The 11,801-nt window shown below is 49.2% G+C and overlaps 3 protein-coding genes across 5 annotated transcripts; 1 reads left to right on the forward strand and 2 right to left on the reverse strand.

The window, feature by feature from the left end:
• The first annotated feature begins 419 nt into the window (after positions 1-419).
• LOC108026708 (glycogen debranching enzyme) lies at positions 420-7,543 on the forward strand. Of its 3 annotated transcripts, none has more exons than XM_044091709.2 (8): positions 420-562; positions 2,186-2,526; positions 2,774-3,131; positions 3,209-4,612; positions 4,670-5,525; positions 5,586-5,763; positions 5,827-5,996; positions 6,058-7,543. In XM_044091709.2, exons 2-8 carry the CDS (start codon positions 2,186-2,188, stop codon positions 7,377-7,379), a joined length of 4,629 nt encoding a protein of 1,542 aa, XP_043947644.1. In that variant the 5' UTR covers positions 420-562; the 3' UTR covers positions 7,380-7,543. The 3 variants fall into 3 exon arrangements, with proteins under 3 accessions (XP_043947644.1, XP_016953294.2, XP_016953295.1); XM_017097805.3 differs by lacking the exon at positions 420-562 and adding an exon at positions 1,182-1,492; XM_017097806.3 differs by lacking the exon at positions 420-562 and adding an exon at positions 1,634-1,766.
• LOC108026707 (uncharacterized) lies at positions 7,409-8,022 on the reverse strand. Its single transcript, XM_017097804.3, has 2 exons — positions 7,846-8,022; positions 7,409-7,793 (listed from the first exon to the last, which is right to left on the reverse strand). Exons 1-2 carry the CDS (start codon positions 7,942-7,944, stop codon positions 7,563-7,565), a joined length of 330 nt encoding a protein of 109 aa, XP_016953293.1. The 5' UTR covers positions 7,945-8,022; the 3' UTR covers positions 7,409-7,562.
• Positions 8,023-8,032: 10 nt separating this feature from the next.
• Positions 8,033-11,321, reverse strand: LOC108026706 (putative sodium-coupled neutral amino acid transporter 10). Its single transcript, XM_017097803.3, has 6 exons — positions 11,054-11,321; positions 10,497-10,994; positions 10,201-10,439; positions 9,997-10,145; positions 9,799-9,935; positions 8,033-9,744 (listed from the first exon to the last, which is right to left on the reverse strand). The coding sequence occupies exons 2-6, from the start codon at positions 10,869-10,871 to the stop codon at positions 8,152-8,154; spliced, it is 2,493 nt and encodes an 830-aa protein (XP_016953292.1). The 5' UTR covers positions 10,872-10,994; positions 11,054-11,321; the 3' UTR covers positions 8,033-8,151.
• Positions 11,322-11,801: the final 480 nt, after the last annotated feature.

Here is an 11,801-nt window from a genome sequence, read left to right on the forward strand (position 1 = left end):
ATATTTGCTAAAAAAATTAAGAAAACAAAAATTAAATTAAATTTATTAATATACTGCGTAGAAATATAAATATAGACAAAACATAGCCGATCCTGGTCCACCCATGGCATGGTGGATGTATTTGCAGGTGCCGTAAGAGCGACCTGCTGATTATCGATAACACCACCTCGCAAAACTCACCACAGCTGCCTGGGGCTATCGACTCGCCAATTTAACCAAATGTTTTTCAATTAAATGGTTTATCACAAGCTGTGCAGTCAGGGCTTCAATTAAAAGAGTCAAGTGAGAAATGTCGCTAAATAAGTAAAACCCCAACTATGCATCGGAGTTCCGCGCAAATAGAGGCGCACATGCAGATTGAGTGTAAATAAAAACAAGCAGCTGTTTTTTGTTTACAAGCTTCCCTGGCTGGTTGTTGTTGGGGCTGTTTTCAGCGCGTAACCAGCTGATGACCACAAAAACTTCAAAGGTCACCTTGAGCTTGATAGAACCGAAGCAATTGCTCAAGATTTTCGGCTGTTAACGTAAAGTTCCATTTCGCAGCTTCACCACAGCCCAATAAGTACGAAAATCATTAAAATAAGCGGGTGTAAAAATACAGTAGACAAATAACTTGCATACCCATGAAAATAAACCACTTTGCCGTGCGTGAATGTGAATGAAACGGGGCAGATAAGTTTTAATGAGATGCGATGAAAATCCGCAGATGACTCTCACATGGAGCACATTTGTTGTGCTCTGAATTAGGGACTCCCAAAATGTGGTCTATAAATAAGTACTCTGAGGCCACCTACCGGCAACCAAGTGCAACTCATTGACCTACATACGTGAGAATGTCGGTGTGTGTGTGTGTGTCTGTGAACTTGATGTGTGCAAAAATTATTTTTATTCCCTGACCTGCTATTGAAATTTCAATGTTGATAAGGTCGGCTAATCGAGAGGATCCATAACTCACGTAGGCGCCACATGTCAGCAAGAATGCATCTGAACAATCACCGGCCTAGGAGAAGTACCGCCCCACAACACAGTAGCCCCTCCAACCCACGCCCCTGTGTGAGCGAATGTGTTTTTGTGTGAGCGATTAGCGCGATTATAGGGCACATATTCGTTTAATGCTCCGTTTGAGATTGCGGCGCTCGTAACATTCCTGGCATTCCGTAGACCATCGATCGAGTTTGCGGCGGGTGCAGCCATGCTGAGCGAGGGATTCCACTGGTTCTGGAGGAGCCTGCTCCAGGTCCTGATGCGCTATCAGCTCTTCCGATGGCTCTACGGCCTCGTAGCGATTGCTGATAACGAGCCGCTACCGTTACGAATCGAGGGCGAAGAGGAGGCGCCCAGAAAGAAGAGGCATCTGGAGAGCGTGGAAGCCGTGTCCCCCGGAAAACCAGAATCAGTCGCGATTAGAACCGTTCCAAGTGCAAATGCGAGTGCAATGGGCAATGCAGGCAGTGCCGAGATCGTATCAAGCCAAACCGTCCGCCGCCGTGAGGTATTATCATCGCCCAGTGATCGGAGTCCCAGTGTTGTGTCCATGTTCCATAACTATATGTTCTCGCCCTCCAATCCGGCCTAGGGTGTGTCTGTTGCGTGTGTGTGAGTGTGCCGGCCATGAATATAAAACATGCCCTCCGTCCGGCGATGCTGCAGTCTGCTCCGCACCGGGTTACTAAGCTAGTTACAGCCGCCAACAGCGCCGACTAAGCGGGCGATCCTCGAAAATTCTACTCGGACTGTGGTGGTGTTTTAACAAGATGCCTTTGGCTGTGCGTTTTCCGATCGCGAATCACCCGAATGCATAGTACACTGTGGTGGAACTTCCATAACTCGATCTAGAAAACTAAATATCTATAAAAAAGTGAAGGATAGATCAAATTATCTAAAGGCCCATTGAAATCTTTACTTAGTATCAAGCTTTTTAAATTAGTTAACATCCCTAGCAAACGATCCCTACTTAATACCTTTTTTCTGTGCTGAGCACTTCTAAATATAGAACGATAATATAGGTGCAGCTGTAATCCTAATCTCTATTGGCGCTACAAATAGTTCGACTTTCAGAAGCATACAGCTGGAGAACTTCGACTGTACATTCCATGCATAATACCCATGTTCATGTGTAAAAATAGTAGTGAATATCAAAAGATTGTGCAATGTAATCTCACGGTTGTCTCCCGGATTCCCTCAGATGAGCACCATGGGCAAGGAGACGGAGTCGCACAGCATACCCATTAGCGAGGGACAGAATGCGGAGCACGTTCTGTACCGCCTGAAGAGGGGGTCCAAGCTAAGCGTCCACCCGGATGCCTCTCTGCTTGGCAGGAAGATCGTTCTGTACACCAACTATCCCGCCGAGGGGCAAAAGTTCGTGAGAACGGAGTACCGAGTTCTGAATTGGCAGCTCAGCAGCGGCAAGCAGGTTACGTCCGTGATGCACCCGGAAGCCCATGTGGTGGACACGGACATCCGCAGTCTGGTGGAGTTAAACCTGTCCGGCACCTATCACTTCTACTTCCGGTATCTGGAAAGGTGAGCTAGCACTAAGGGAGATTAAACAACGATGATTAAGTTTGCCATATTTCTAAAGCTTTAATTATGATCAAGTAAATTTATAGAATCCCTAAAATGTATACAATCCTTAATCCTTATATCAGTTGTGCTTATCTATTATGATTATAACCGTGGTTATTTTAATTTGGCATTGCATTACCAACATTTAGAACCAATATCTTGTCTTATTATATCCAGGTAGTCATCAATAAATGTTTTATTTCAGACCAGACACTGGCAGCTCTGGAGCAGATGGCGCTCTTTATGTCCAAGTTGAGCCTACGCTGCATGTGGGCCCGCCGGGCGCGCAAAAGACCATTCCCCTGGACTCGGTGCGCTGCCAGACGGTGCTGACCAAGCTGCTGGGACCGCTGGACACCTGGGAGGCCAAGCTGCGCGTGGCCAAGGAAGCCGGCTACAATGTGATCCACTTCACGCCCATCCAGGAGTTGGGTGGCTCCCGCTCCTGCTATTCGCTGCGTGACCAACTCAAGGTCAACTCCCACTTTGCCAGCCTGAAGGGAGGCAAGGTCAGCTTCGAGGAGGTGGAGAAGGTCATCAAGAAGTGCCGCCAGGAATGGGGGGTAAGAAATCATACATGATTGTAAACAGCATACTTTTCCTGATCTTTTACTGATCCCAAGTCAATCCTTTTCATCAGGTGGCTTCCATCTGCGACATCGTCCTCAACCACACCGCCAACGAGTCCGAGTGGCTGCTGCAGCATCCGGATGCCACCTACTCGTGCGCCACCTGCCCCTACCTCCGACCCGCCTTCCTGCTGGACGCCGCCTTCGCCCAGTGCGGAGCGGACATAGCCGAGGGCAGTCTTGAGCACGTGGGCGTGCCCCAGGTCATCGAGCAGGAATGCCATTTGGAAGCGTTAAAGTACCAGTTGCACACCTCCTACCTGTCCAAGGTCAATATACACGAGCTGTATCAGTGCGATGTGATGAAGTACGTCAACGAGTTTATGACCCAGGTGCGAACTCGCGAGCCACCGAAGAACGTGGCCAACGAGCACCGCTTCCAGGAGATCCAACTGATACAGGACCCGGAATATCGACGCTTGGCCAGCACCATAAATTTCGAGCTGGCGCTGGAGATCTTTAATGCTTTCCATGGCGACTGCTTCGATGAGGAGTCCCGGTTCCGCAAGTGCGCCGAAACCCTGCGCCGCCATCTGGATGCTCTCAACGAACGCGTGCGCGCCGAGATCCAGGGATACCTCAACTATGCCATCGACAATGTTTTGGCCGGAGTGCGCTACGAACGGGTGCAGGGTGATGGGCCCCAAGTGAAGGAGATCTCCGAGAAGCACTCGGTCTTTATGGTCTACTTCACGCACACGGGCACCCAGGGTAAATCGCTCACTGAGATCGAGGCGGATATGTACGGAAAGGGCGGAGAGTTCTTCATGGCCCACAACGGCTGGGTGATGGGTTCCAGTGATCCGCTGCGAGACTTCGCTGAGGAGCAGCCGGGACGTGCCAATGTCTACCTCAAACGCGAGCTCATCTCGTGGGGCGACAGTGTGAAGTTGCGCTTCGGAAGGCGGCCGGAGGACAGCCCTTATCTGTGGAAGCACATGACCGAGTACGTGCAGACCACAGCGCGCATCTTCGATGGAGTGCGCTTGGACAACTGCCACTCTACGCCGTTGCACGTAGCCGAGTACCTTCTCGATGCGGCTCGCAAAATCAACCCGGAGCTCTATGTGGTGGCCGAATTGTTCACCAACTCGGATGGCACCGACAACGTCTTTGTAAACCGACTGGGCATCACCTCCTTGATCCGCGAAGCCCTTTCGGCTTGGGATTCCCACGAGCAGGGACGTCTGGTCTACCGGTATGGAGGAGTGCCTGTGGGCGGCTTCTTTGCAAACGCATCGCGACACGAGGCCACCAGTGTGGCCCATGCCCTCTTCCTGGATCTCACCCACGATAATCCGTCTCCGGTCGAGAAGCGTTCCGTATACGACCTGTTACCCTCGGCAGCACTGGTATCCATGGCCTGCTGTGCCACCGGAAGTAACCGTGGCTACGACGAACTGGTTCCCCATCATGTAAGTATTCTTTGGTTATGTTGTAGTCGTCAAAACTAACACTCCATATTCCTCCAGATACATGTCGTGGATGAGGAACGTACCTACCAAGAATGGGGCAAAGGAGTCGACTCCAATTCTGGAATTATGGGTGCCAAGAGGGCGCTGAATCTCCTGCACGGGCAACTTGCTGAGGAGGGCTTTAGCCAGGTGTATGTAGACCAGATGGATCCCAATGTGGTGGCCGTTACCCGCCACTCGCCAAGCACTCATCAGTCGGTCATTCTGGTGGCCCACACTGCCTTTGGATATCCCTCGCCGAATGCCGGACCCACCGGAATCCGCCCACTGCGATTCGAGGGCGTACTGGACGAGATCATCTTAGAGGCCAGTTTGACCATGAAGAGCGACAAGCCTTTCGATCGTCCTGCTCCGTTTAAGAAGGATCCCAACGTAATCAACGGCTTCACCCAGTTCCAGTTGAGCCTGCAGGAGCATATACCTCTGGTGAAGTCAACTGTGTTCCAGACCCAGGCCTTTGTGGATGGCAACAACACGCAGCTAAACTTTGCCAATTTGCGACCCGGCACTGTGGTAGCCATAAGGGTCTCCATGCATCCGGGTCCGCGTGCCAGCTTCGACAAGCTCCAGAAAATCTCGAATTCATTGCGCGTGGGTTCGGGAGGTGAGTGGTCTCAGCTGCAGGCGATAGTCTCTAAATTGGACCTGGTGGCCCTCAATGGTGCCCTCTTCACCTGTGATGAGGAGGAACGGGATCAGGGCAAAGGTGGCACCGCCTACGACATACCCAACTTTGGAAGGATCGTATACTGCGGCCTACAGGGATTCGTTTCCCTACTGACGGAGATTTCGCCCAAAAATGACTTAGGTCATCCATTTTGTAACAATCTGCGCGATGGAAACTGGATGATGGGTAGGTATTCTTACAAAAAGATATTGTGAATGCTTACCGATTAATACGATTTTTTCCCAGATTACATTGCCGATCGCTTGACAAGCTACGAAGACTTGAAGCCACTCTCCGCCTGGTTTAAAGCAACGTTTGAGCCGCTAAAGAATATTCCCCGCTACCTCATACCCTGCTACTTTGATGCCATCGTCAGTGGGGTTTATAATGTGCTTATCAACCAGGTCAACGAATTAATGCCCGAGTATGTTATGAGGCACACATGAGTGATGATAATTCACTTATAATCAATAATGCTTTTCCATAGTTTCATCAAAAATGGCCACAGTTTCACCCAATCCCTGGCCCTGTCCACGCTGCAGTTCCTCTCCGTTTGCAGGTCGGCCAATCTGCCAGGATTCAGTCCTGCCATTGCTCCACCCAAGCCACCGAAACAATGTGTGACTCTCTCCGCTGGCTTGCCGCATTTCTCGACGGGTTAGTATATATCCAAACAAAGACGCCTAATAGAATATTAACGCATATTTCTTACCCCTAGGTTACATGCGTTGCTGGGGACGGGACACCTTCATCGCCCTGCGTGGCACCATGTTCCTTACTGGCCGCTACAACGAAGCCCGCTACATCATTATTGGATTTGGACAGACCCTTCGACATGGTCTCATCCCGAATCTGTTGGACAGTGGCAGCAAGCCCAGATTTAACTGCCGCGATGCCGTCTGGTGGTGGATGTACTGCATCAAACAGTATGTGGACGATGCCCCCAAGGGTGCCGAGATCCTGAGGGACAAGGTGTCGCGCATCTTCCCCTACGACGATGCTGAGGCCCATGCTCCGGGAGCCTTTGACCAGCTGCTGTTCGACGTGATGCAGGAGGCTCTGCAGGTGCATTTCCAGGGATTGCAGTATAGGGAGCGCAACGCTGGCTACGAGATCGATGCGCACATGGTGGACCAAGGCTTCAACAATCACATTGGTGTTCACCCGGAGACGGGATTTGTGTTCGGTGGCAACAACTTTAACTGCGGTACCTGGATGGACAAGATGGGCTCCTCGCAGAAGGCAGGCAACAAGGGACGACCCAGCACTCCCCGCGATGGATCCGCCGTGGAACTTATAGGCTTACAGTATGCCGTGCTGCGGTTTATGCAGGGCCTGGCCGAGAAGGAGGCTATTCCGTATACTGGCGTGGAGCGAAAGGGACCGTCAGGCGAGGTGACCAAGTGGAGCTACAAGGAATGGGCGGACCGCATCAATGACAACTTCGACAAGTACTTCTTTGTGTCCGAGTCGGAAACGTGCTCGGTAGCCAACAAGAAGTTGATCTACAAGGACAGCTACGGAGCTACCCAGAGTTGGACGGACTACCAGCTGCGATGCAACTTCCCTATCACCCTGACAGTAGCCCCCGAGCTCTGCAATCCCCAGAATGCCTGGCGAGCACTAGAGCGCGCCAAGAAGTACCTGCTGGGACCGCTGGGTATGAAGACTCTCGATCCCGAGGACTGGAACTACAGAGCCAACTATGACAACTCAAACGACTCCACCGATTGCACAGTGGCCGATGGCGCCAACTACCATCAGGGACCGGAGTGGGTTTGGCCCATTGGTTTCTACCTGAGGGCGCGCCTGATCTTCGCCAAGAAGTGTGGCCACATGGACGAGACCATCGCCGAAACGTGGGCCATACTGCGGGCTCACCTGAGAGAGCTGCAGACATCGCACTGGCGCGGATTGCCCGAGTTGACTAACGATAATGGCTCCTACTGCGGAGACTCCTGCCGCACGCAGGCTTGGAGTGTCGCCGCCATACTGGAGGTGCTCTACGATCTGCACTCCTTGGGAGCTGATGTGGCCTAAACCACCTTAAATACTCATACTCAGACCTGTTAGTTGCTACCCAAAACTGTTATTAGTTTTACATTTGATAATTGTACGGATACGAAATGGAATGAGATTCAATGTCAGAGGTCCATCAAAAGTTTTGCTATTTCCTATTCTATTAAAGTTGCAATTGTTTTTAAGCGATGGGTGTTTCATTATTTAAGAGAAGTAGCTATCCCGGCAGACGCGCATGCAGGAGCACTGGGGAGGATCGATGGAGCCAAAGTTCTTTCGAGGAATGTCCCGGCCTTCAAATTTGAGCGGTGTGGTGACCTCCGGAGCTCGGGGTATCTTCTGTGGGCAAATCACATCCTGGGAAACAGGCTTGGCAGGGGGCAGAGGCAATTGCTTTTCATTCCTTATTTTGGCCTTGTCATCCTCTATTTTGAGCTTAAAACCCAAATCAGACGTGGTAAATTTTAGTGGTCTCCTAACTACTCACTTTGCCACATTTTCTCAGTGCTAAAATAGCTGCTTCACATGTTAAATCATAAGCTTTCTGCAGCACAATTTTCTGAACAACATCAAGAACTAGGGACATGTTAATCGGCTTACACAAAATCTGGGCTATTGCTAAACACGAAATTTTGTTAGGAACTGAACGAGAAACATGACAAAATATTCACAAGTCATATGAACTGTATATATTTGTATGTATATACCTGTAGTCTATAATCTCTTATAAACTAAATAAATACTTGTAAAGTTTATGTACATAAAGCTTTGCATAACTTTTAGACTATCCACATTACGTAAGCAGCGGAGTTTGGGTTCCATTTGGACTCGCTTGGTAGGATTCGTTTTCAGTGGTTATCTCGGCATCGTAATCTTTGATGGACTTGAGATCGCGTCCAATACTCTCCAAGTTCAAGCTTAAGGCAGCTGCGGCCACATTGTTATTCACTTCATCGAGTTTAGGCTGACGGAGGCAGTTTTCCTCCTCGGCAGCCTGACGTTTAACTCTCGTCGGTGGTTGCTCCGTCGAATCTTTCGAAGTTCGAAGGTTAAGCAGCTCCCGGCGGATGGCTTCCACGTTGTCTTCAAGGTTGGGCTTCTTAATTTCCGTGTCATTTATCGCCTTGGGCTGAGTTGCATTTACCATTAGGGCCAAAGGGATAGGTAATCGTTTGATTAGAGCGGCTGTGTCTATGCTTGTGTTCCTGAGTAACTCGCCGGTTTTGTAGGAGAGAGGTTCGAAAACGCCGGCATGGGCTTCCTTCTCATCGCGTAAATGAGTATTTTCGGTAAGTATGTCCATTAAGGATGCCTTGGGTTTGCGCACGTCTTTTTTCTTTGCAACAGGTGACTCCTTATGCAAATCTTCCAGTTTCTTTGCCTCTTCAGCAACTTTACCAACGGTCTCTAAGGGATCCTTCTTTTCTATCTCCAAAGGTCCCTGGCTAAGTGGATTGTTTTTCGCCAGCTCTTCGTTCAACTCGCCCACTGTTTTGGCCAGCAGTTTCTTGGTCTCTTTAAGCTCTTTCTGCGTCTTGAGCAGCTCATCCGCACTAGCTTTACTCTCCTTTTGCTCCTCGGCAGCAACTTCCTCTTCTTTTTTGATGGCCGCTCCATCAATTGTGTTGCTTGCTACTAACGGACTGGATCCGTCCTTCGGATTATCCAGCAGTGCTGCCACTAGAGCAGGGGGCTTCTCCTTGGGCTTATCTGCGGTCAGGTTGACATCGACTGGTTTGGCTTCTGGTGGGTTTACGGCTATGACAGTATCTGGTTGTTTTTTAAGATCACTTTCACCATTATTACTATCTATGGGGACTACATGGACTTCATCGATGGGCAGTGGAGGCAGCGGTGGGTTGTCAGAGGAAGCGGTTTGCTCTACCTTTGACTTGTCAAGTATCTTTTCTTCCACAGTTTCCTTTATTAATTCTGGGTTCTGGACCTCCAGCTTTTTCAGCAATAGATTTTGATCGTTGTCAATTGGATCTTTGGCCAAATGTTTGGGCAGCTCGCCGACGACAGCGGGAACTTGACCATCGGGATACAGGGGAGTAACTATCGGAACCATATCGAACTCCGGGCCCGAGCTCTTCTCATCAATAGCACTCAGGTTGGCATAGGTTCCAAGGATCATCAAGAGAAATCCACTTACAAATACAAACTGGGCCAGCGTACGCTCCATTGATTCCTTTTTGATGATTTTTCGAAAACTGGAGGCGGGAAACATAATGCAAATGGCCACGCCAATAGTAGAGCCCACCAATCCAATGATCAGCTCCACTGAAGGAATTACCAATGCCACGCATAGCGAAAAGACAACAATGAAGACAGTGATAAACCGAAAGCGTTGCTCAGGTATGTAACTACTGCTCTCAGAGTGACCCTGTAAAAAAGATAATTGAGTTTCCATTGCATTACTTTTAAAGCACAAAGTTACCTTTCTGTATAGGAGCGAATAGAGACTGGCCCTGCAGGGAAAGATAACCAGAGGAAAGCTAAAGGCAATCGACAGCACAAAACCTATTTTTATGATATCGCTGCCAAAGGAGTTCGACAAGTTCACCAGAATGTTACCTACAAATTCAGGGCAAAGTATGTAGTTCACGAAATACGTCAAAAAGCTGGTTGGCTTTACCCGAAAAGGTGTGTGTACAGAAGGCCACATATCCGAAAAAGCCAACGGATATGTAAACAAAGGTACAGATCCAAGTGGCATTGCGTACGATGCCGTTTAGCTTGTCGAGACTCTGGTTGTTTATGCTTTCAAAGACCTCAAACAGTTGCCTACGGATTAAGCAAATATTTGGTGATATCGATTATAGAAAGCTATTATGCTCACATTTGGCAGGAAAGCGCCATGCTGAAGATGGGCAGGCACTGCAGCACGCCCGCTGGCTCCCAGTAGAGCACCTTGTCAGTCCAGTCGTTGGCCGAGATGTGGGGCTGGGCCTCCAGCACGATCTTCAGTATGAGGCAGACGTAGAAGCCAATGGAGGCGGTGCACACGGCGGACAAGCTGTCCACATTCCGGAGCATGCCCAGGGGCACTATGCAGACCACCGTGACCACTATCATGACCTGAAAGATTAGAGTTAGCTTCATTATCTGTTCTTGACTGGAATTCAAGTTTCTTACCAAACTCCGCAAATGCAGATGATCCGCCACGTTTAGAGTGAAAATCTTGGCGATTATCTGCGGCCCCAGATCGCCGACGACCACGAAGTACGTGATGCACGTTCCGATCAGGTAGCCAATGATGCACAGCTCCACCAGCAACTTGCCGGACAGGCCGAAAGCATGGAGACCCAGCATCTCGAAGCTCTTCCTACGTGTCAGCAGCGAGGTTTTGATAAGATAGTGGCAGCACACGCGGGTGATGCCGTTGCTCAGCACCAGGAGCACGATGGACAGCAGGATGCCGCACTTCTGGAAGCAGAAGGGCATGGCCAGGATGCCGACGCCAATGATGCTGTTGGCCAGCGTCATCACATGGGCGGAGTGGGCCAACATCTTGCCGGCAATTCTACGCGCTTTCACTGGACTCTGGGCTTCGCTTTCGAATTCCGTTTCGGTTCCTAGTGGGCGTCTGGCCGCGTATGCAAAAACGATAGGCAGACAAAGAGCGGGGTCGTACTGATTGGCAGCCGCCAGTCAATATCTGATAGCACTGCGATACGGCGAATACTACGTACTTGTTACTCCGAAACTTAGCGCTTTCGACGACTGCACTTGTGTAAGCAAAATTGTAAACAAAATAATCCGGCGGCGGCGACGACGACGGCGGCGGTGGAAGAGACGTTGGCGCTTACATTGAGTGGGCAGAAGTGGATGTGGTTCAGCAAACATTTGTTCCAATTACGTGGGGGTACGGTGCGCTGCCAGCGTGCTTGCGCATTTTTAAGGCCGCAAGAAAGATATAAAGCGAATTGTTTGTGTCGTCATCATTGTTTTGCCAGTGTGACCAGTTGGCGGGACTTGGATCTGGCCTGGCGGAAGGGGGATTCCTCTAAGTGAGACAGGAGCGGATTGAGAGCCTACAGGCCAACCACGAATAATAAAAACTTATAATAATTAAAGCAATGTTCCTTAAATTGAGGTTGCGATGCAAATGGTATATATTTTATTAATTTATTGATTGTTATAAAATACTTAGTGATTTGAACAATTTAATCAAGGATTGCCATGAACTTACATTAAAATCAATTTTAAATGATTATTCATTTTTTACGAAATGCTATTAGCGTGCATTTTTATGTACATCGATATTAATCCTCGCGGTTGGTATCGCTTACCGCGGATTTCAGACAATTTACTGTGGCACTACGCAAAAAAACACTTTGTTTATTTACTTAAGAATATACATTTCGTAGAAAAGATTTTTTTCGAAATAACACAACCCAAGAAATAGCTCTAAAATTGCAACTATTCGTTCTGTTGTGG

Source organism: Drosophila biarmipes, chromosome 2R (genome assembly GCF_025231255.1).
Source record: "Drosophila biarmipes strain raj3 chromosome 2R, RU_DBia_V1.1, whole genome shotgun sequence".
Lineage (NCBI taxonomy): Eukaryota > Metazoa > Arthropoda > Insecta > Diptera > Drosophilidae > Drosophila > Drosophila biarmipes.